This window comes from Panulirus ornatus, chromosome 37 (assembly GCF_036320965.1).
Source record: "Panulirus ornatus isolate Po-2019 chromosome 37, ASM3632096v1, whole genome shotgun sequence".
Classification (NCBI taxonomy): domain Eukaryota; kingdom Metazoa; phylum Arthropoda; class Malacostraca; order Decapoda; family Palinuridae; genus Panulirus; species Panulirus ornatus.
Window position 1 is genome coordinate 23,076,658 of NC_092260.1, and position 24,940 is coordinate 23,101,597.

At 44.7% G+C, this 24,940-nt stretch overlaps 1 protein-coding gene across 1 annotated transcript; it reads right to left on the minus strand.

The window, feature by feature from the left end:
- Window positions 1–1,021: 1,021 nt before the first annotated feature.
- On the minus strand, window positions 1,022–24,639 carry LOC139760600 (uncharacterized). Its single transcript, XM_071683980.1, has 4 exons — window positions 24,493–24,639; window positions 6,784–7,003; window positions 4,375–4,480; window positions 1,022–3,098 (listed from the first exon to the last, which is right to left on the minus strand). The coding sequence occupies exons 1-4, from the start codon at window positions 24,505–24,507 to the stop codon at window positions 2,510–2,512; spliced, it is 930 nt and encodes a 309-aa protein (XP_071540081.1). The 5' UTR covers window positions 24,508–24,639; the 3' UTR covers window positions 1,022–2,509.
- Between the last annotated feature and the right edge of the window lie 301 nt (window positions 24,640–24,940).

Here is a 24,940-nt window from a genome sequence, read left to right on the forward strand (position 1 = left end):
TTATCTCTGATGTTCGGTCTCATCCTTATCTCTCAGTGATGTTAGGGTGAATGTTTGAAGAAGTCATCACTTAGATACCCAGTAGTTAGACGCCCAAAACTCTTCACATCCGCCAGATACAGACACATAGCTAAGGAACCTTACGTCAACACACACACACACACACACACACACACACACACACACACACACACACACACACACACACACACACATAGATAGTCAACATTATGCTTACACACACCCTCACAGAGCTACACGCCTACACACTAACCCTTATATACTCACACAGCCAGGCACTAACACACACACACACACACACACACACACACTCATGGATGCAGCAGACCAGCATAGTTGCAACGACACATACACTGCCACATTCTCGGGTATCATCCTAATCAAAGTCATTCTCTGGAAATCCAAAACCCAGAGACCAATGATGCTTTTGTCTATCCAGTGTCAATTCATCCGTCTTGCCTCTTGGATATGATTTGGTATATTGCAGGTAATAGCAGTTCAGTACACGCCAGGTCCAAGGGAAGGCCTGAACTGAGGCTTTGAACACCTCTCTTGATTACCGACTGGGAGAAACGGGTCGTAGGAGTGGGAGAGTTTATTGGAGAAGTCGTAGGAGTGTATCCACTAGAAGAACAGGTCATAGCAATCGAGTTTTTTCTCGAGTGGTTTTAGGTGGATTTCTTGGGAGTCTTAGTTGGCAGGAAGGTTTCAGGAACTGAAGACCTTAGGAAGCTAGATTGTTTGAGGGTTCTTGGTAGTGCGGAGATAAGAGGATAAGTTGGAGGGGTAATGGATTCTCGGGATCTTCCGAGATGCGCCATCGGCAGTCGCTCACGAAGTGCTGTATGTGCCAGTGTATGTTGATGAGGAATCTAATGCCACTCGACCAGAAATAGTGAACATGTAACCATTAAACTAAGAAGGCTTAAATGGGTATAGAAATACCATCTTACACATTCACAGCTCTCGTATGTAATAACAAGTATAATAAAACAGCGTATGCATTGAAAATATTTTATTTCGGAGTAGTCCTTTGGAAAGATAATACTCTCTCTATATTTTTTTTTTATAATATTTTATTTGAAATCCAAAATATAGTATTTTTGAAAGATAAAACTCTGTGAAGAAATATGGCCAAAGACCATGAGATTCAGACCGGAAGACAAAGATAAGACCAAGAAGAAAAAAGCCTATAGATATCAAAGTCAAAGTTTTTTTTATTTTGAGGAGATTAACTCATGATTCACCAGGTGACTGAATGACTGACTTATCTTCCTCGGTCCGTAACTAAAGTCTTCCCATCTGAAAAGGGGGGGACAATGAACACACATATCAAAATCACTTGATGGATTCTGAGGAAAAAAGGCACTTTCGCATCTGGTGTCTGGGTGTCGAATACTTTAGCCAAGAGTAAGGTGGAGTTGTTGACTAGTCGGCATCTACAAGACTATCCACCGCAGTCGATTTGGTGGGCAATCTTAAAGAGATGTATCATAAAAGACTTGGAGTTGTCTCACAAGTATATTTACTCTGAGGAGATTTAATGGCCTTTGTACTTGGTACGTAGAGAGAGGAAAGTACTGAGCCTGCGACTTGTAAGATGGACAACCATGAAAGAAAGCCATCAGACAGGCAAAAATTTCCACTCCTCTCCCACCACGTTTAGAGGAGATTGAAGAGTCTATGAAAATAGAAGAATGCATGAGGGATGCCGATGTCAGCTATGAATGATGATTCCACTGATGACTGCATTCATCCGGCGCATCATACATCAGTCTTATATAGAATTTCTCTTATGACAATCGTGCGAAGCTTCTCATTGCCGCATAGGTAAGTCGGGGGAGACTGTTTTGGATTTAACTTTACAGCGTCGCCATGTACACACGCTGATCCAGAGGAACACTGTGACATGTCGCGTTACTGCGGTGCATTTACGTTACGGATTATGTTTGGAGAACTGATGCCTACGGTTGCCACCAACGAAGGTGTACCGAGTATTGACCTGGGAGCAAGGGAAGTGGAAGAGACTCAAGGAACCTGATTTATACTCCTGATTCCATGTCTTTTGGACAAAAATCATGGAAACGAGCGAAGGATATTCTTTAGAAAAACGGTGACATCTTACTTACTCCCTAATTTTTGCTATTGGTTGATCCCACGATTAAGATTAAGCCCATCAATTGTGACTCTCTCCCCTAACTTATCCAAGGGAATGGTCCTTAAACCTACGCTACTCTTCATATATTTATATTATCTGATATAACTATGGAGGGAAGACAGTCTTCCTAAACAGCCTTTATGCCTTAAGCCTAAATCGTCGTCAATTCCTGCAGTAGAATGACCTCTGCTAATATCAATCTTAAAAGTCATTGTTTGTAAGTTAGAAAGTCTGGTAATTCGGTATCTCAAAGATGTCTCAGATTAGCAGAGGGCCATTGTACACACAGGAGGTCACCCGTGTCTACGTCATCAGGGGGTCAGAGGCTAATCAGTGGTCGGGGGCGTTGAAGGACATCTCAGCCTGGGTCTTGTACAGTTCGTAGAACTTCTTCTTGGCCTGCTTGACCTCCAGCGTGTCACTGATGGGTTTTGGGGTGACCTGATTCAGCCTAAGAGCACCAGGGGTAAGGCGTTGGCGAGTCCAACCCCGAGCTCCCCACACAAGGCCGTATTCACCGTCTTCCTCAGAGGAAGAGGAGGAAGAGGAGGAAGAGGAGTCATCGCCTTCCTCAGAGGAATCCTCACCTTCCTCAGAGCTGTCCTCACCATCCTCTTCGCTGGAGGAGGAATCGCCATAGTCTTCCTCCGAAGATGAGGAATCGTCGCCCTCTTCATCTGAATCTTCTTCGTATTCGTCTTCCTCCTCTTCCTCTGAATCTTCTTCTTCTTCATCTTCTTCATCCTCCTCCTCCTCTTCTTCATCATCATCACCCTCGTCTTCATCCTCCTCCTCATCGTCCTCGGCGTAGTAGACGGAGATGGTGTGATGGTCGTCGTCATCTTCGGCCTCGCTTTCGATCACTGCCTCGCCGTACCTCAAGGTGCCGAAGTCAGTATCCGGTGCCTCAGCGGCCAACCTGCGCAAGAGCAACGGGAAACCTGTCAACACCTATCACTATCTATCTACCCATTCTCACTTACTGGGGGTGATGGCTCATTACGTACATACATCTGCTATTGCAGAACTCCGGTGCCATCTATTGTTCGTCGTCTGTTGTTAGTTATATCTTCCTATCTTCAATGTATTTCAGATTTTTTTTTTCTCATATTCTTGCATATTCAAGCTCCATATGTCTGGCGGAAGGGTAAGACTCGCTGTCCTGCTATCTTTAGAAGCAGATTAATTCCTTTTGATTAAGTTAACTCTTCCCCCATTCCCTCATTCATATGAATGCATCAACTTATCTCTCAAAGCATGATTACTTCGCGTAATGAACTGAGATTCTAAACCTATTGTGAGCCGAATCTAGCTCCTCATATCCCTCTGGATGAAGCAGTCCCATAAAATGAGGAGCTTCCGTGTCTGCTATAATAGCCTGGAGGATCAGGTCCTCAGAAATATGATTGGGTTCTTGAGCCTTAGAATCCACGTCTAGGTATATTACTAGTTACTTCCGCACAAACAGAATGACCCGAGTTTCTTCGGCATGCCCATCCCGAGGGAAAACTAATTAGATTTCGTTGAACTGGTCTTGACGAATGCTTTGTTCTCGGTAATGAAGAATTCCTGGGATTCTCGAAGAAGAAAAGCTTAATTAGTATTCTCGGGGTGAATGAGAGAGGCGGCCAATACTAAAGCTAAAAAACGCACGTAATATCCTTCGCTTTGACCATGAGAATATAACGTAATATCAAGCATAATAGCTTAGTGTGTCATACCTTTGTGAAGTAGAGCAACAGCATGTGGTGTGATGACGCATTTGGTACCTAATGAATTCCCCGCATGACAAAGTTATATTCAAGGAGGACACGAAAGATATTGATGAGGAGAGGAAGTGAGTGAGAGGGAGTGAGTATGAGATGATCCACGGCCTTCCTTATGGATGTGAGAGAAAGGAACACTAGAAGTAGTAATTATCTCTGAGCTTGTCGGACTGAAGTTTTGTGTCTGAAACGTCCTTCTAATCTGCATACTCATCGCTACGTCATAAGCGCCTTCGTAGAATTTGATATACGAGATATCATCACTGCCATGCGAAGGCTCTACTGGTGTTTTATATAGAATGTAATAGGGACTTTTCAAGGTTGCACGTAAGCTGAAGTGTATAGAGACATAGACATGGAATTTAGATGTGTAGATGTACATTAGCTGCCTGATGTGTGGAGGATACTGGCTTAGACGGTAGCACGTACCTGGCCTGCTTGTCGTAGAGACTGAAGAAGGCCTTGCGAGCCTTTTTCACCTCCATGGTATGGTCCACAGGTGTCAAACGCACCGGTCCAGTCACCAGGAGGTCACCTGCAAGGATGGAAAACGGGTTACGAAAAAGGAAACTGAATTTGTGAAGACAGAAATCTGTGGAAATGATGACGGTTTGATTATGGGGATATTGTAAACATCAGTCACAGTCCAGGCAGAAGATTATCTGATTTATATAAGGTAAATAGGAGGGGAGTGAGTAAATATTTACTCTCGCTACTCACGAGGACCACATGTTTGCTCTGCTTCAATTAGCAGTTCTTAATTAAGGAGAGATTTACATAAAAAGTACTCTTAATTAAGTGAAAGCTAGTTTCAGGAATGTCAGAGCAAAATTCTTTTTTGAGGGGAATTTTAGTGGTCTTGTTAAGCCTGAGAGAGAGAGAGAGAGAGAGAGAGAGAGAGAGAGAGAGAGAGAGAGAGAGAGAGAGAGAGAGAGAGAGAGAGAGAGAGACGCGCTATTTCGCCTCCTCCCTTCTCCCTTTTCTTTCTTTCCCATGCATCGTCTATTTCTCGCTCCTTAATCTTTATTTCCTCCCCTTTTGCCTTAATCTAACTCCCAACTTCATTTTTTCTTCCCTAACTTCACTTTTTCTCAAACTTTAACCTCTCACCCAATTTTTCCCTAACTTCCCCTTTCTCATTTTCTGTTCCTTCCTTCCCATTTCCTCTTTCCTCGGCTTGTGTGCCTCCTCTCTGAAACACTCCTTTTTCCATAGTTTTTTCCCATTTCCTTTCTTCCTACTACATGTCGAGCTTGGAGACTCTCATGTCCCTCAATTCAGAATGAGACGAGTTCTATTTTTCATAAGTAATCTACGTTTAATTTCAAGTCTATGTTGGACAAATCCTGAGACAAGAAAGCATCAAGGATCCTGTGACTGTTCATGTTTGCTGTATCCAACCAAGGTTACAGAAAGGTAAGACTCCTCGGTGGTATGCTACGTTCCAGCCCCGATGACTAATGGACTGGGTACCTTGGAAGTCGTGCTGGCGTGTGCCCCTGTGCGTGTCGGAGGAAAGGAGCGACGGGGTCCCTACAGCAAAGACCATTCCTCAGAGATTAACGGACCAACCTTACTCAAACCTCACGTAGTGATAGTGGAACTTAGGACCCACAAGAGCACGTAATTCCTGTATTGAGAATCCCATCCAACAGTGAGGCTTTGCGATAGTGTTACAACTTGTTTCCACGAGAACAACATTGTGGGAAACTAATATGAAGTATTCCTAAACTACAAAATACATGAGTCTTAAAAATTTGACCCCAGCATGGGCGTTGGGAGCACATCATTCACTTCCCTCCCTCTCTCCCTCCTCTTCTTTACAGCCTAGAGTTATTGCTCCTTCAGTCTTTCCTACAGTTTTTATCACAAGATATGAACAGCTAATGTGCTGACTCTCTCTCTCTCTCCCCCCCCCCCCTCCTCTCTCTCTCTCTCTCTCTCTCTCTCTCTCTCTCTCTCTCTCTCTCTCTGGTGAGGAGGACTACGACCCCAGCCAGTACCATGCTTTACATTCTGTAGTGTTATGAAAGCAAACACATATACCACAGGGATATGTGTGATGATGTGTATTTAGGAGGTGAAGGCATTGCACTTGTGATGCCCCCGTCTCTTAACCCTGTGAATATGTAGGATGTCTTTACTCTAATGTATATATGTATAAGCACAACTGCTCGTAAGGAGTACGCTTCAAAGACACATCCTTCTATACAAGTCACAGGCATGAACCAATTTGTCTGTCGAAGCATCGAACACTTCGGGGTCGGTGAACGACCCAGATCACAAATGGTGGAGATTATTCCTCTTTAGTACACTACACCTTCCTGTGAAAACCAGGCTTTAAAAAAGAGGTGAATGGTCTGCATATCGCGTGGGAGCATAAAATGGCTTTGCTCATGACTGATTCAGTGAAATCTGATTCCTCGTGATAAAACAGATGAAATAAATAGGTTAATGAACGTGAAATATTGTTCAAAGGCTTAATTTTCCCGCTGCATGGTGTTTGAAGTACCCATTAAGTGTTAAAATGATTTGAAACATTTGTGTCAGTTTTTTCCCCTCCCTCTGTCCCGCTGATCTATCCTGTCCATTAGTGGCAATCCCTCCCACCCTCTCTTTTTGTGTTTGTGTACCGTGTATCTAAATGTTTAGAGAGAAACCCTTTTACTCAGACATCTGAGTACCACCATCTCGTTTTCCTTCCGGTAAAAAGAAATTCCTGTTTTCTTTCTTGTGTCTGTAAAACCCCCACAACTCTCCACCTCTAGACCCGTGTGGCGCGTAGGCAGTCCTCATTCCGACGTTCCCCGTGTCCAGAACTGGAGCTTTACCACTCACCCTGCGCGTGCGTGCCCGTTGCTGTGCTCTGCACTGTCGCTGATGGAACCACGGCGTTGGTGCTGGCGGAGCTAGAGCCATGTCGGGTGGAGTAGGCGTATCCGGTGCCTGGGCTGTTCTTGTACACTCGGGAAAGGGACACCTTCCCCTGTGGGGCTGCTTCCACCTTAGACACTCCATTCTCCAACATCAACACCGCCGTAACGGCCACCAACAATACCTGGGTGGGGAGAAAAAAAAAAAGAGAGGGAGAGGAGTTAGTTAACGATATTGACAAATGTAGGGGAGATAGGAGAGAAGTGGCACTCCAGTGAGGGAGACGTCAGTCAAGAGTATGTAAGACTGAGGAGGAGGTATGGCTCTGAGTGAGGGAGAAATTAATTAAGTGATGCCATGAGGAATAAGAACACTGAGTGAGATGAGGAGGAGAGATGTCTCAAGACGGAGAAATAAGACGCAAGAAATAGCCCAGTACTAGTAGCAGCAGTAGTATCAGTAGTAGTAGTAGTAGTAGTAGTAGTAGTAGTAGTAGTAGTAGTAGTAGTAGTAGTAGCTGTGGTTATAATATCAACAACCACATTAGCCACTACCATAACAACATTAATTCCTTCCCCTCATCCGTCTAGCTCCCTTTTGACCCCGAGGCGAACGCGGGCCGTGATGTAAAGACATTGTATAACGCGAGAGGCGACGAGAGATGAGGAACCTGTGGCTCTGACCTTCCAAGGCCGATTGGAAACTCAGCCCCCAAGCGACTGGTAAAAGGGATCATCATATCAGTGACGCAACGTCACTATAGAGCTACTGATGGTTATAATTCTTTTTTGTTTTTTGTTTTTTTCCTCAGCGTTTATGGTTCTCTCTCTCTCTCTCTCTCTCTCTCTCTCTCTCTCTCTCTCTCTCTCTCTCTCTCTCTCTCTCTCTCTCTCTCTCTCTCTTCCTTTTCTCCAGATTCCTCAACAAGCTTCGCTGATGGAAGGTGCTCATTCGCTGCGTAGGCCGAGTGTTTGAGTGTCAGAGAGGAAGTGGACATATGGCGAAGAAAAATGGAAGGGCAAGAGATTAGAGTGGGGAAAAATGACATAGATTTTTCACAAAGCTGTGGATCCTGATGACGTCCCAGTCTTCAGGTGTGTATTCTTCAGTGACTTTGAAGCAAAGGTGGCATTACTGTCGTACGTATCTTGCAAAATGGATGATACACACGTTGCACTGAGTGTGCTTGAGGTCATAGAGTGAGCAGGATGGGAGAAAATGTGTGTGTGTGTGTGTGTGTGTGTGTGTGTGTGTGTGTGTGTGTGTGTGTGTGTGTGTGTGTGTGTGTGCGTGTGTTTGTGATGCTTTCACTGTAGATTATTTAAGTATCCTGGAGCATTTCCTGGAGGTGGACTTCGCAATTATGACGCTTTAGAGAGAGAGAGAGAGAGAGAGAGAGAGAGAGAGAGAGAGAGAGAGAGAGAGAGAGAGAGAGAGAGAGAGAGAGAGAGAGAGAGAGAGAGAGAAGGGGGGGGGGGAGAGAACTTTTATAGAATGTGTGACGTGTACTGGTAGATACATCGGGGTATATATGTTCTCTTATATCAGCAGCTAATTTAACACTGGCCTTGATGTGACTGGAGCCTTCAATATATATATATATATATATATATATATATATATATAGATAAGTTCAAATCTTCGAGTGACCTTTTAAGATGAAACTACTGTTGTTACTGGATGCAGGTCAACCTGATAACGTAATGTGAATGTAATCAGCATGGCTTTCATTGTCCATCTTTTCCCCCCGTTATCTTGCCCCAACCCCCACCCTCCTCATCTTTTACCTTCCAGTGTTTTCCCTCACGTGGAAATAATGTCTGCATTACTGCGTTACTGCCTTGGATGGTTTTCGTTTTCCATCTTTCGCTGGAAGTCACTCCATGTCTTCGTGAATCTATATTTGACACGGCAATTATCATTCACGTATATTTATTTATCTTAATGATAAAGATTATTGGTAAGAATGATGATGATAATAATGATAACGACTTAAGTAATATTTGGCAGAGGTATTCATGATGATGTGGAATAATCCTCATCATCGGTATGATAATTATGATCATGTACGTAATCATGATAATCATTGTGGTAATGATAGCATAACCATGATAATCATAATCATCATTACCATTACTACTCGTTACTATGATCATTATCGGGCTACTACTAACCATGTCTTCATCACTGTCATCAAAATGATCATTGATAACATCATCAACATCATCATAAAGGTGAGTGGGCAACCCGGTGTATCACACGGCCTCACAACACTGGAGATTACCAAATATGAGTCGAAGTTAAGGTCAACGGGAGATAACTTGACCTGCTTTATGACCACAAGAGTTGACCTCTACTACCATAGGTAGGAACTAGGGATCCCCCCCCCCCCCCAGGCTCGGTAGTGTGTGTGTGTGTGTGTGTGTGTGTGTGTGTGTGGAGGACACTCGAACGTAGAGGGCAATTTACCGGCACTAGAAAGTCATTAGATCATATAAGGCCGTCTGTGCATATCGCTCGGGTTTATGCACCCCTGTAAGTCACTGTAAAGGCCCGGAGACTGGGGGAGAATATCTAAGAACCTAAACAACCACTGAATCTAAACCATGTTGTAATGTAGTTTAAACCAGGCCACGAGGGTGCGCGCACTCTGGATCAGCGGCGTATTAAAGCAGGTTTTTATCTTCGTCTTTTCGCTGCTCAGATTACGTCACACAGTCGACCACACCCTCAGGACACCGAGGAGAGGTCGAGGTGAGCAACACCAGCGGGGATGGTGGGTTCGATGGGCAGGAAGGAAGGGAGGGGAGGGAGGAGGGAGGTAGGATTGTGTGTGGGGTGGGGAGAGAAGGGGGACGGTGGGCGCATGGGAAGAAAAAGGGTGTGCGGGTTGATGAAGCAAGGTGGAGGGGAGGAGCAGGGATGGAAGCGGTGTGCCAGCAGACAGGAGGAGAGCGGGAAGAGAGAGAGAGAGAGAGAGAGAGAGAGAGAGAGAGAGAGAGAGAGAGAGAGAGAGAGAGAGAGAGAGAGAGAGAGAGGTGGGGAGAGACTGGGTGCTGATGGTGGTGGAGGGACGTGTGGAACGCCTATGAGACCTGGCGGCCTCATAGGGAGGGTTGAGAGGCACAGAAACGAAACACTTGCTAATGAATGAACTCCCCCACCCCCACCTGGACTTTCCTAATACCCTCTCTCGCCTGTACACATCAATGTAATATACGTGGTAAAAACTCGTCAGGAGAGGGAGGCAATGGTGAATCACAAACTGGACTGGTTTACACTTAACGGGATCTATCCTTCGCAAGCACAAGTCTCGCATATTCTTGCCAGCTCCACTGATGATAAGCGTTCCAATCATAACCAGAACACAGAAATTCCCGGGGGTCGTTAATGGTCATCAAGGCAAGGTCCTCACCGGCGGTAATTAAGGGTGAACATGTGTAATTACTCCTGGTAAGAAAATAATGATGTAAAGTATTTACAACTGGAGCAAGGGAGTGTATATGAAACAGCTGCAGATCCACTTACTAGTTTTTGCATGTCATCGGGAACAGAGACAATGCAAAGAAAACGAAAGTTGACCTCAAACTCTACACTCGTCCTGGGCGAGGCGAGGATAATGCAGCTCTACGAGTGTGATCCGTTGTCCTAATATAGTGCCTGAGCTTCATCAAACCCGGCCCCTGTGTTATGTACATTTGCTCCTCACACACAAGGCAAGGACAAGCAAGCATAAGGCAAAGACACGCATCGTCTACGAGTTTAGTGAGTCTACAGTTCAGAACATGCACGTGTGAAATCTATGATTGGTTATGCGTGATCAGTTAAACCGTAAATACATCTGAAATTCAGAGTGGTTTGATGGGTCGAACTGATCTAAGCCTTGTCAGTTCGTAACACATTAAAAAAGTTCAATAATACTGATAGCTGAAGATACTAGAACTACTGCCCCTCTTCAATAAATTTCAAATTAATCGTCCTGATGTAGACTGTATTATTCAAATTCCTTTTCAAGGATCTACATAAACAACGTACGCCATAAGAATGATAGAGACACTCATACTACATATGAAAATACGAGACCTTTGAGTGGCTAGTAGGCTATGGCGCCATTCAACTCCCCTTCACTACCTTACATAAACAAAAGACAAAACAAAAACAAAAAACTCGCTCCTAAACCTGGCCTCGCATTCCGGGCTATATTGACAAAAAGCCAACCCGTACACCAGGCCATAAGGGTGAAGTCCACAGCCCCGGCACAAGTGATAGTGACCTTGGGTGGGTTTTTTTTATGCGACTCTTAGGTAAGGAAACGAGAGTGTAGGGATGGATGCCGGGGTGCAAATCTTAGCAACTGGTCTAAGTCGCTTCGAAGGACAGCCAGGGATGACTTACTTTCCGGTACGGCTCGGGAATGGAGTAGTTTACACACACACACACACACACACCAGATGGTGGTGATACGTCTCCAACACAAAGGTTCAAGACAAGCTTATAAAACGCGCCAGTTCTTCGAGGAGACAGTATGTTCACCATCGCGTAAACTACAAGACTCAAAATCGATCTTCCCATGTTCTTTTCCTTATCTCATCTGAACGACCCTGGCAATTGGAAGGCTCAGAGCTTTCTCAATCAACCACCGCCACCACGTCAACGAGGCAAGCCATATGTGCACGGTGAAACCCGTGTATGGGTTAAAGGATTACCATGACCACCAGAAGAAGGTCTTCATGTTTTTTTTTCCTTGGGTGTTGGTCACAAAACAATGTTCTAGACCTTAATGAACTTGGCACTCGAGACTGCCTTAACGCCCACATAACCAACCAATCAACTAATCGTAAAGTAAGTCTTGTACTTAATATGTTGAGCGTATGATTAAAGTCTCTAGCTAATTGGTCTTTAGCCAGCCGACAGCTGTTAAATCCAGCAACATGCACGTTCGTGAAATAAGATCTGGAATTACTGTACTTCGTCACCACCAAGCAAAACCCAGACGGTGAATAATGAATCGTATCTGAGGCAATGAGCGTTTTTCTGAGAACCTGTATGAAAATGATTTTCGAGCCACGATTCCTTTTCTTTTTTTCTTTTCGACACATGATGTAAAATCATTTTTCTTTTCCTGAGGCATTTCCAGGTGTGCATGCAATGACGTCAGATGGCCTGTCAATACTCCGTGTAGATGGTTTGAGATCAACGCCGTTTACATACTGGTTTTGGCTCATATGTGTGGCAAAGTCTTATTAAGTCCCGCTGTATATAAGATGGGATGGACAGAATGAAAGCATAGATACTGAAAGTGGTCGGAATAACTTACATAAAATTAATTCACAATGTTATTAAGGAAAATATTCACGAGTTGTGAAAAGGTCAAGCACCATTATAAAAGGCTTTTAATTTCTGCTTCATACGCACGGGTTCAACTGGTGTTTGAATATATTTTCTTCCTTCTTTTAATATATTCATCTATTCTTTGGTCTTCGAACTTCACCTGCTCCATGCATCATTTCCTTCTTGCGTTTGTTTCATGGATTTTTCTCCCTAACTTTACACCCTCTTCGTCAACTTTGCTCTACGTGTACCTTACTGTCTCTCTCACTTTCCACCTCACCCCACCTCTACCATCCACACCTTCCCTTGTTGGCTCCTCCTCGAGGGGCGTCCTTCTCGATATTAAATTTTCTGAGGAGTTGGGAACGAGTTCGGGCTCTCATTCGTGGCTCGAACTTGGACGTATTGACCCCAGTGGACTCGATCTGACTGGAACTTTTCCAGCGAGTTCCTTCTTCCAGTCATACCAGGCGGCGAGAGCAAGCATGGAATCACTCCAGAGGAAAAGTGATGTGGAAGCGCCAAGGAAGTGACGGCAGTGGAAATAAAGCAAGAGTCCCTTTGGACTTAAGGAGTTCTGACGGACTAGCAATCAATGCTGGTAGCGTGGCTCTTTGCTACCCTGTGTCATGTCTCACTCCAGCTGGCCAGGAAAAGAAGGATTAAGGCGATGACCAGAGGGGGTAATGATGATAATGATGACAGTGGGGAAGACGGTGCGGTTTTTGTGATGATGATGATGATGATGATGATGATGATGATGATGATGGAGAATTGAGAAGGATGATTATGATGACAGCTCCAGCCGTATCGGTGTGTGTGTGTGTGTGTGTGTGTGTGTGGGAAGTGCATGCCATGACTTGAATTTCTGTGCGTGCTTATCCTTCCCTACTCAAACAAAGAAGCCACATACGAGTATCATTTCTCGTCTTATTTCGACATTTCGTCTTGTCCTGCATCATTGTATACTAAACGTTACTGTAGTCGAACGTATCTTACGAGATCGTTAAACCAAGGAACTTCAGAGACCTCAGCAGTGACTAGAATGACAGATGATGAGGCCGATGGCGAAGTGAGGTACGACAGAGATAAGGGAACTCAAGGATGTCGCATGACACAAAACAGTGGCTTGTAGTGACGAAGGGCAGGTACGATAAGATCAGTATATCCATAGTGCTGGTGTCTCAACCACCAGCCTGCTCCACGAAGGGATTATACGATACGCTCCACTCTGACCCAGAAGATTAAAAGATGAAACGATAATTAACTAGTATGGTACACATAATCCGCTTCAACAAAGAAAATCATATAACTGAATAATTAGATGAAACAAGTTTCATTAGCTCGACGACCCCGTGTGTTCATATTGACCTTATCTTCATACTTTTTTTTTTTTTTACCACTTTTGTTAACTGACGACTTCCTGACTAGGAAAGCTGGGGATGAATATCTGTAAAACTCATCACTTAAGTGAGAGACGGAAATGATATATTCTGTCTTTTTTTCCACTGCCTCTCACCTTATTCCAGGAAGAGTACAACACAAAGTGATGATGGAACAGAATGGCTAAAGAAAGGGATAATGAATATAATAGACTGTTGCACAAATTCAGAGAAACGTAAATGGGGTAATTAGACTAACAGCAAAAGGGGATCAATTTTCCTGTTTGAGAAGGACAGGTGGCGGAGGGCGAGTCTGCGGTGGTGGAGTGGTGGGGTGGGGTGGGTCGACCTTGGGCCGGGCACAACCACTCTCACTGACATCACGTACCCGGCGGGAACTTCCCTCCCCCCCCTCCCCCCACCAACGCCTACCCAAGTCCACGCCCTCCATACAACCTTCCTTCCCCCCTCCCCTCAACCACAATCTCCTCATATTTTCCCATCCCTCGTCCACGGCTTCGTCATGGGACCATCACCTCTTCTTTCTCACGTCTCTTGGGACATTTCCAAAAGCCCTTGTCCTAACTTGCCTTAAACTACTCGTGATGTTAAACCTGCTGAGAATGGCCTTGCGTCTCGTTGCGTTATACACGAGTCTGACCCGCCAAACAGAAAACGAGAGTGACGTCTGGGCAGTCGCGGGAAACCCGAGGCGTGGCGAACGGCTGTTAACGGGGAGAGGAGAGTTTTTGCGAGCGATCCCGAATCCGGTCCCATCCGAGGCAGTGCAGGTCGGGAGGGTAGAGGAAGGGGCGGGCGGGTTAGGGAACAAGGTCGCCAGTGGGTAGGAAAACATTTTTATGGTAATTATGGTCTGTGACGGCAGCGGGAGGAGGAAAGGTTAATTGGACCAAGGTGTGCGGAAGAGCGATGGAGATTAAGTGGTCGTGGTTGGTATAGATGGTATAATGACTGCTGGTTAAAGAGAGGTAGTTAAGGACGGCGGATGTGGAGTTAAGGAGTAATAGGGATACAGACAAAAAACAGAAAGGAGGTGGAAGGGGAAATTGAGAAGCAGATGGTGGGTTGCAGGAGAATATAAGGAAAGAACAGTGAATGCAGTAGAAGTGAATGCAGGAGAACAGTGAATGCAGGAGAACAGTGAATGCAGGGAAAATTTTGTTTGTAGACAGGTCATGATTAGGTAAGGTGAGGCTGTGGGTGATGAGTAACTGGCGCGTCGGTGGTTAATGAGTGAGTAGAGAGGTCATACAGAAAAGATAATGAGATTCTATACGGAAGCCCAACCCGGTGATAATGATCTACGACGCCCCTCATTAAAAGCGAAGGACAAACAGTACAAGCAGTCTTTCTCTGGCCGGCTTGGCACTCAAGTGTCTCCCTCAGGGAAAAAAAAAAAAACTTATATAAGATAAGACGAGATAAGATACATGATACAAAAGGAAATTCTTTTTTGGCTAGAAGCTCTATTCTCAATACCCCCCGATCTATTGATAGTATACTTGGCCTTAACATACTCTAATAAAGCAGAGATGACTAACAAATATGAGAGATGGGTTGGGAGAGGGAGTAACAAGGAGACAGAAGAACAAAGTAACTGACACACATATAGGCAGATATCTAGTTCAACAGATATAGACACAATACAGACACAATATAGATGGTGATAGTGTCGTAAGTAGTAATCACGTGAGTGTTGTTTATCTATCTACCTGTCTTATATACAATTATATTGATGAGAAAACGGAGAAGCAGAGGTAGAATTGAAAAGGTAGACTGAAGGTATGGGCATCTACACCGAGGCCAAAAAAAAAAAAAAAATGATAACAGGAGCTGAATGAAACAGAAAAGGAAGAGAACGCAAAGATGTTAAAGTCAAAATCTTGTCAGATTCAACAAATACACAGACCTCATATTCTCAGAAACTGTATGACGGGACATCTGTCATACGAAATTAAATTTGAGAGCATATATAACACAAGGCCATCCTTGCAACCTCTTCCGTAGAAAGAAAAACATATGATCTGAGTTATATCAAAGATTGTATGACTTTTCTTGTTATATTTCCCACGACCTGAAAGATCAAAATCAAGTATTCACATTCGTTCCATTTCCTTTGTCAAATTCAAATATTCTTATTCGTTCCATTTCTTTGTGTTTCTGTTTGCTGGGTCGTAACTCTTGTTCGTTGATGCAGACCGAGTGACGCATGCACAAAGACAAATAAGGAATTTCTGGTGGTCAGGAAATTGACCAGTGTTTGTTTGTTTGTTTGTGTGTATGTGTGTGTGTGTGTGTGTGTGTGTGTGTGTGTGTGTGTGTGTGTGTGTTACGGAAGAGAATTGTACAGTGATGCCTACTTCTTAACCTTGTGTATATATATGTATCATGTCTTTACATATATGTGCATACACACACATATACATACATAGCCTAAATCAAGCCAAGTAACTATCTATCAACTACCTTAAAGGGAAGGATAAACCGCTGGGATTGGCTGTGGGCCAAAAGCCGAGTCCAGGATTCAAACCCACTTGGACACGACCTCGGGCAGGTCAGTGATGACTCATGGTCAGTAACGCTTGGTACTTCACCACAGAGACCCGTGTGTGTGTGTGTGTGTGTGTTTGTGTGTGTGTGTGTGTGTGTGTGTGTGTGTGCAACAGAGCGCGAGCGTCGGGTTTCGGTGGTCAGGAGCTGGGTGAGTGAGGTAGCCTGGAGCGAACATGTTACTTAAGCCTTGAACTTTTCCAGCTGAAGGAGAGAGAGAGAAAAAAAAAAACCGCCCCGAGTCATTGTTTCGGCGAGTTTGTCAAATGTTAAGTCTTTTACAGAGTAGCAAGTGGAGCAACATGGTTTAACCAACCAGCGCTGTACCACCATGAACACCAGGAGAACAATTAAAATCCTGATCTTCGAGGTACTGTTAAGTGTACTCTACAACGTAGTATTGTTCATGTTTGAAGAAGGCCTTTTGTTCTTTACAAGGACGGTATATACTTGGCGTCATTTTTTCCTGAGGGGGTGTATTCGATCCCTTCAAATGTAAAGATGATAAAGTGTTTCAATGTTTTGAAATTTCTCATTTTCAAACGACAAGTCTCGAGTTCGTGTCCCGTTTAAGAAACGACGCATACATATATTATTCCACTTACGACGACGCTGAAGTATCTGCAACCTTCGTCAGGTGTACTGAAGGACCCGATCATCAAGACCACACATCCTGGGCATTGTTACCCATGTTTGCCATAGCACTTAAAAACACCCACCCGTTGTCTGGTTAGGGCCACACCCTGATCACCACAGCCTGTGTTTGCCCATTGCACCTCGTCCCCGTCTATTCATCCACGCTTTAGCATACCTCATGATCCTCCGGGCACCCTTGACCTCCTCACACAGGCCCTCCCACCCTCCATCTATTCCTTCCCTTCTTGGGGACACGTCTCTGTCTACTCCTCCTTTCTTGTGGGGTGACGTGAGGACACCAGCTGTGACAGGAGTGGCGCGGGAGCAAAGAGGAGGGGGATCGTTGAGAACGAAGGTGTAATGTGAGAGAGGTGGGGGCGGGAGGAGGAGGAGGAGAAGGAGAATAAAAGATAGAGAGAGAGAGAGAGAGAGAGAGAGAGAGAGAGAGAGAGAGAGAGAGAGAGAGAGAGAGAGAGAGAGAGAGAGAGAGAGTACACGGCAGAAGTAGAGGGACGAGTAAAAAGGAGGAGGTATGAGCGGAGCGAGTCAGAACCCCAACGCCCACCGCCAATCTCTTCGTCACCCACGACACCTACGGCAACACGCCATGGTGACTATCGCGTTACGACGGAGAGAGACGCGCGCGTTGATCGCCGACTCTCGCACCGACTGTCTGTGTAGTCGTTCTTTGTCTGTACATATCACGGTGACGCTATGCCAGGGTATATATCAATGTCATGGTTCTTTATGATCTCACGCCAGTGTAGCCAATTGACTGCTACGTTCCCACACCATCCTAGAAAAAAAAAAAAAGGGGGAGCCTTCACACACGGGTGCTCCTGGCCACACCCGATCTTCTGGACCCACTGTCCTAACATTGAATTACAGGCAGTAATGGATTACCTCGGGCCATCACAAGAGGCGGGCATGAATCTCGTTAACTATATCTCATTTCAAGAGATTTTCACTTCAGGTACTCTCCCTGAAGCCACGTGCGTGTGACCTCGAAATGAAATCGAGACCGTAAGTATATATATTTGTAATTTCTCATCGTGTGTGTGTGTGTGTGTGTGTGTGTGTGTGTGTGTGTGTGTGTCAGCTGGAATGTAAAAATTGACTCGTTTGCCATGAGACGGAGGCGTCGAATACAATTTTCTGAGGAACTCCGACGCGCACCCATTACACGCAGAGAAACATACCGGCACGAGCAGGTCCAGAGGTGAAAAATACCACACAAAACACATCGTGGCTCGGCGTGACCGCACCCCACCTGCTCACTCTCCCTCCCTCCCTTCCCTTCCCTCCCTCCCTCCCCTTCCTTCCCTCCCTCCCCGACCGACTGACGGGACCAACACCCGCTCATTACGGGCCGTTGGGGAGGGAGGTCGTCTCCGCTAACCTTTAGGAGACTGGACGGGGAGGAAAAAAGGGGGACAAACCACACCAGTGACGCCATATAAACGCCCCCGTTGGCTCACAGCAGGAAAATAACCTCCCGCTGGGCAAACAATGATTGCGCTATTAATGCCTTGTTCTCGTTCGCAGTCATTCTTTATATCCCCCTTTTTTTCTTTCTTTCTGCCTTATGTGGCTATGGTTGGCATAATGAGTCTTCAGGTAGCAAGTGGTCCTCTGAAATATCGAAAGTCTGGCCAATAAGGACCATCCAGTCATTCCACGGTCGGGCAATGTTACTGACCCATACAGTTCTTGATATACAAATACACACGTGTCTTCTGTTCTTCTCGGCAGCATAATGGCACGATAAATACAGATTCAGCAACGGATAAAGAGAAAAACTAAACTATACAAAAATACAAGGAACAAGAGCTTTTGAAATAACTGTAAAATATATATATTAGACAAAGAGAACTTAATCAGGAAACACAAAGCGGATCTCATCAGCGAAAACGAGTCGATAATATGTATTACAGTCCCGTGTCTGACGTCATTCAGGCTACTCAACCTCTGACCCCAGACTGATGAACGTACCTCACACTTCACGTGCTCTCGTGAAACGCCAAAGGTGAAACACACGAGAAAGGACTTTTTTTTTTCTATATTTTTTTTTTTTTCCGACCAAATCGAGCGTCACTTAACCATGAAACTCGAGGAGGAATGAAGCGTGTCATAAAGGAGGAGTTTCCACGAGGGTTGGAACTGCCATCCCATCTGGTGGGTGTTTGAGTACTCCGTGTTGTGTGATGGTTCGGGTGGCGGAGGGAGTTGTGGTGGTGGTGGTGGTGGTGTTGTTGTTCATGAAGACGGGGTGGTGGTCTTGTTGGTCGTTGTGCGTGGGGCTGGTTTAATTAGAGAGAGAGAGAGAGAGAGAGAGAGAGAGAGAGAGAGAGAGAGAGAGAGAGAGAGAGAGAGAGAGAGAGAGACCTTGACACAGACATTCTTCACAGAACACTGATCTTGTACAGAAATCTGACCGACAATTTTCTAGATACGTTCGATGTTCGTTTGCCTCCGGAGTTGCCTCGCTAAAGCGGGACTTAGCGAACAAGTATAAAAAGAAATACATACTCTTATTTACTGACAAAGGTATCAATATTTGTATATTCTGATTCTATTACCTGCGTTCATGGACGATGAGAATACATATATATAAGTTACTTCTCGTTTGATATATAGATTCGTATCAAATACTCCACATCAATACGAAACAAAATTATATTTATTTAGGTGATGTGTGTGTGTGTGTGTGTGTGTGTGTGTGTGTGTGTGTGTGTGTGTGTGTGGTAAGGGGGAAGGGGAGAAGCTGTAATTATGTACGTTAGCCTGAGAACTTTTCCCAAGGATTTCTTCAGTAACTGGGGAGATCCCCTGATATATATATATATATATATATATATATATATATATATATATATATATATATATATATATATATATATATATATATATATATATACGGGCATGGTGAGATGATTAAGACTTCCTGGGAAACTTGGAAGGAATCCGAGGTTTGAAGGATGAGAGCAAATGCTTGAAGGGTTATCAAAGGTCAAGACAAATGTACATATACTGTGAAGGGGGGGCTCGAGAGAGAGAGAGAGAGAGAGAGAGAGAGAGAGAGAGAGAGAGAGAGAGAGAGAGAGAGAGAGAGAGAGAGAGTAGATCGAATCGTCCCGACAGTATTATAAGCGGCTGAAATTAAATTATAACTCACATATCGGAGACGAGATATCCAAGATTCTCGAGATCCTGCCTGAGAGAGAAGGGATAATACCATCCACAATATGCAAAACGAATGAAGCCCAGGGAAGTAATCCTCTTTGGAAATGGGGTTCAGTAGAGTACCTACCAAGGCATATCACTCCCCTGAGAAGAAAAGGCTCTTGCAACACACACACACACACACACACACACACACACACACACACACGCACCACCTCATCTCTTGAAGTATCCAAGGAACACCCACTTGCCCTGCTGGTATAAGTGGTCTCTTGATTCTGCTGTTGTTCCTAATATCACGCCCACCAACCTCGCCACTCCCCCACCTCAAGCAACACAGCCTACCTCCTCCTCACGCCGCCTGTCATTTCAATAAATGTCATGTAATCGAATCGTGCATGATGAGAGGAAATGTTGCTTATGATCTCATCGTCATGACTCGTTGGTCTTGGATTCCCCTCCTCCCTCCTCATCCTATTCTCTTTTAACCCTCCCTTCCTTCCTTCCTTCCCTCTACACATCCTCCTTCACTTTCTATATCTCCCTCTCTCTCCTCCTCCTTCCCCCTTCCTATCATCCATCACGCCCCCGCCCTCATAATCGCCCACAGTAACTCAGTGGTGCAAAGATTCCTGCCATCAGCGCTTCGAAGCGGGTCAAGGTCTCGCTCGCTTGCGGTAAGTGGAACGGTATGAAGCCTCACGAAGCTCAGGGAGCGGTTCATACGCTACGGGTGAGGCAGGGGACACACGCAAGGTGGATGACACTAATAATGATAATTATAACGATGATGTTCATAATAACAATAATAGTGATAACAATAACAATAATAACAATAATAATGATAATAACAATATTAACAATAATAATGATACAATAACAATAATAATGATAATATTATTAATAATACTACTCTGTCGATAATAATGATAAAAAGGACAATTATAATATTGATAATGATGAAAGTAATGATAGTGATATCAATAATGATAAACAATGATGAGAATGATGATAATAATTATGTATCCCTCGGGTTTCGTTCGAATTCTGTCTAAATGACCATCCAGTAACTAACAACCATCAAATCCTACCACATGCATTCCTACCAGATAACCTACCCAATGAATTCACGACCCGGTATTGTATCCACACACACACACACACACACACACACACACACACACACACACACACACACCGATCGATTTATTCCTGATTCAGTGGGACCGACTCCCTTCAAAGTGTACGCCACTCAATTAGTTACTCCTAACCTCCCTCACCATTTCCCCTTCGTTCACGAGAACGTGTTAATCACCTTGTACGTTAAGCTTTTCACAACACAGAGGAGAACACGAGTTAAATCCCCGAGGGTTAAAATCGTGCGCGACCCACTGCCCTCACTCAAAGTCAAGCTACTTTTTGACATAGATTGGAGGCATTTCCTCCCTCCTTCACTCGTTCCCTCCCCATGGCTGCGTGTTCGGCCTTTTCATTGCAGAATATCCAGATTATTCAGTATTTTCACTTCATGTTTTCCCTCCAGCTCCTACATCTCTGTAGATGTATTCATTACCATCGTCTTTTCAGGCCGCTTTCTTTTTGTCTTAATCCCCTTCTCCTTTGCTCCCTAGCGTGTTATATATATATATATATATATATATATATATATATATATATATATATATATATATATATATATATATATATATGTACGCAGATATAGTATCTTGGAGCAATCATCTTCTCGCATCTAAATAATTTCTTGAGCGTCTGAGGTGAGTCATTTCCCTAAGACCTCCCACAGGAGATCTTTCGGAGTCGATCCGAAAAGGCTACTTCGAAGGGACCCGGAAGCCGCCTTGTACCGCTGCAAATTGGACGAAGGCGCTTTTAATGACGATGGGAAAAATCCCCCGAAAAGACTGATACCTCTACGATAAGCAACTTAATACACACACACACACACACACACACACACACACACACACACACACACACAGGGCCTCTCGTTAAACTTCCGAGGACGAGGGTTCGTACCCTTGTGAATGAACGGTACGACCATTGGTGAGAATCGATGGCACGACGCTTTGAGTATGACCTTACGACTGACTCACTGGGTGTGATGGTCAGCTTGACCTTTAACCTGGTCCTTATGGGGCATATGATCGTGCTCAGGGGTCATATATTAGCCTAGCGGAATGTCTTATGAATAAACATGATCTTATTTTCTAGCATCGCATTAAAGTCGTCTCCAATGTGCGTATTGAAGACTCGTGGAAAAGCCGGAAACACCCACCCACTCACACACACACACACACACACACACACACACACACACACACAGATACACATACACACACACACACACACACACACACACACACACAGATACACATACACACACACACACACACAACATCCGCCATTACAACCATGATATGAGAAGATTCCTCATCATTCCTCATTCCTCATCACCACCACCTCAACAGAAGTCACTGATGCAGCCACAACCAACATACTACCGATCCATCACAACCACAGACACAACCGTGCAAAAGCAAAAGCATCGCGTTCACAACTCCACAACAACTTTTCTTACTCATAGCACCTTTCTATAGCTCCTATAACCAATACTCCTCCTATCGCACAACAATGAGCTGCTACTACTACTACTACTACTACTATTACCACCACTACCACAACCACTATAACGTACAGCTACTTTCAGCACAACAACACGTTTTTCCCACCACTTTCCCCCTCAATAACACTTTACATTCACAACCACAACTGAAATTTCTCTCGTCTCACACTGGAACAAGACGGCAGGTGGACCACTCCCCAGCACCTGTGACCCAGCGGAAAAGGCCAACCCTTGACATTTAGGGGGTTCGGGAAGCCCCCCTCTCCCCCCCCCCCTTCCCCTCGTCCTCCTCACCACTGTTTAGCACCTCGTACGCCTCAGTGGAGCCAGTGGAACTGCGTGTTTCAGCTCCGCCTCTGTGTCACATGCTATGGGTAAATTGATTTTGTCTGGTTGTGTCCACGAAAGGGAGGGAAAGACAGACGTGGTGATTTTTTTTTCATGTGGCATGAGGACATAGGTTAGCATGAGAGAGAGAGAGAGAGAGAGAGAGAGAGAGAGAGAGAGAGAGAGAGAGAGAGAGAGAGAGAGAGAGAGAGAGAGAGAGAGAGAAGAATTACTTATTCCATCTACATGAACATAAAATGGAAACTGAAAGTTACACACGAAACAGCTTCTGAAGACCTGAAGTGACTGGAGAATAAAAGTGATTCAGTAACTTTATGTACAGGTATCCGACAACAAACTACACAGAACACATAGCTATCAGCAGGACGAAGTAAAGGGTAGCGACATTGCTCAGGCCGATTCCTCCCTCAGCGCCATCTAGGGAAAACGGGAGGAAAGAAAGAAATCCGAAGCCTCTGAGACCAGAGTGTTCAGAGATTTTTCGACCCATCCCGCTGAACCACTCATGATGTTAAAGAGGCAAACGAGTGACCTACATTATTACGATATCTTCAGGGCAATATCATGGTATATGAATCTATACGAAGATTTCTTTCTTTCTTTCTATCTCATTTTCTTTCTCGAGTGACTGATATGGTAAGAGCAAATCACAGCGAATCAATCATATAAACAACCCAAGTCCCCACGAACCCACAAGTATTCAACATTGTAACAGGCTACATGAGAACGTACGGTGAGTAAATTTTGATCGTGGTTATCAGAGATCCGACCTGCTTACCGATCTGGTGTCGCAAGAGAGTCTGGCTTAGCGAGAGGAAGCGGGAAATAATAAGCGAGGGTCGTGCGGTAGCTCTATGGTCTCATGTGCATTTAGAAACCGGAGCGAGACGCCAGTCTGAGGTCAGGTCACAGTATACGAGTGTTGTTACGAGATGCTGTGTTTACTTTCAGAGTCTGTCTTTTGAAGGCAAAGTACATCCTGTCATAGATAAAGCGACAGAGAAATAGCGTTCATAAGCAAGAATCCCAGGGGTAATAGACACACACACACACACACACACACACACACACACACACACACACAAACACACGTACACATATACACCAACACGCTTGGCTATACACAGAGGCAGAGAATTTAAATGCCCTACATGCTGCAGAACATCACAGCGAATGGATTATCAAAAAAAGAGTCTAGGTTCGCATGAACTCAAAGCTGTTGCAAGTTTTCAAAAGCTTTTTGAATCACTTAAAATCTTTGGAATCATGCGATATGTAAACTCGGCAATCTTAAGATACTGAAATCCCTTTCAACATCTTTAAGTTCATTACTAAGCGTCACTGTACATCAAAATATATATACACCAGAGACAATCAAACTCTCTCCCTCACGTGTAATATCTCTCTGTGACGATCACAGACCACAGACAATGGAACACAGACAAGACACAGAAATGCTCCAGCACCACACCACCACCACACCACCACCACCACCACGGAGTCGGAGTATCGAGAACATTTCTAAAGAAATCACTTCATAAGACAGTTTATCTCGGCCTGTCTCTTAGTCCAACTTACTTGCAGGGCACGCATGGTTTCAGCTGGGAGGGCAACAAGACACTACACACTCCTCGCCGGCCGCCGCCGCTTAAAAGGGCGTGGACGGGGGCGTGGACGGGGCGTGTGTGTGTGTGCGTGTGTGCGTTCATCCGTCAGTTCGCGAAGCGGCGACGGTGTACGTAGCGAGAGAACGGGTGACCAATGCCCAAAGGAATTCCGGGCCAGTTTCACTTTCGTTGATCTCGCGGTAGGTGCGGTTGCTGAACTTGGTGGCTTCTCGTATCTTTTCGTTCGGTGTCGGTGATTGCATAAATGATAGTACTTATTTTCACGACTATTAAGGACATCCTGTGTTGAATACGAGCAAAAAGACTCCTCTTCACTTGAGGTAGTACTCTGTTGTTCCAATCCCAGTACAATCATTAAGATAGTAATTACTTCAGCTGTAGTATACGTAAAAAGGGAA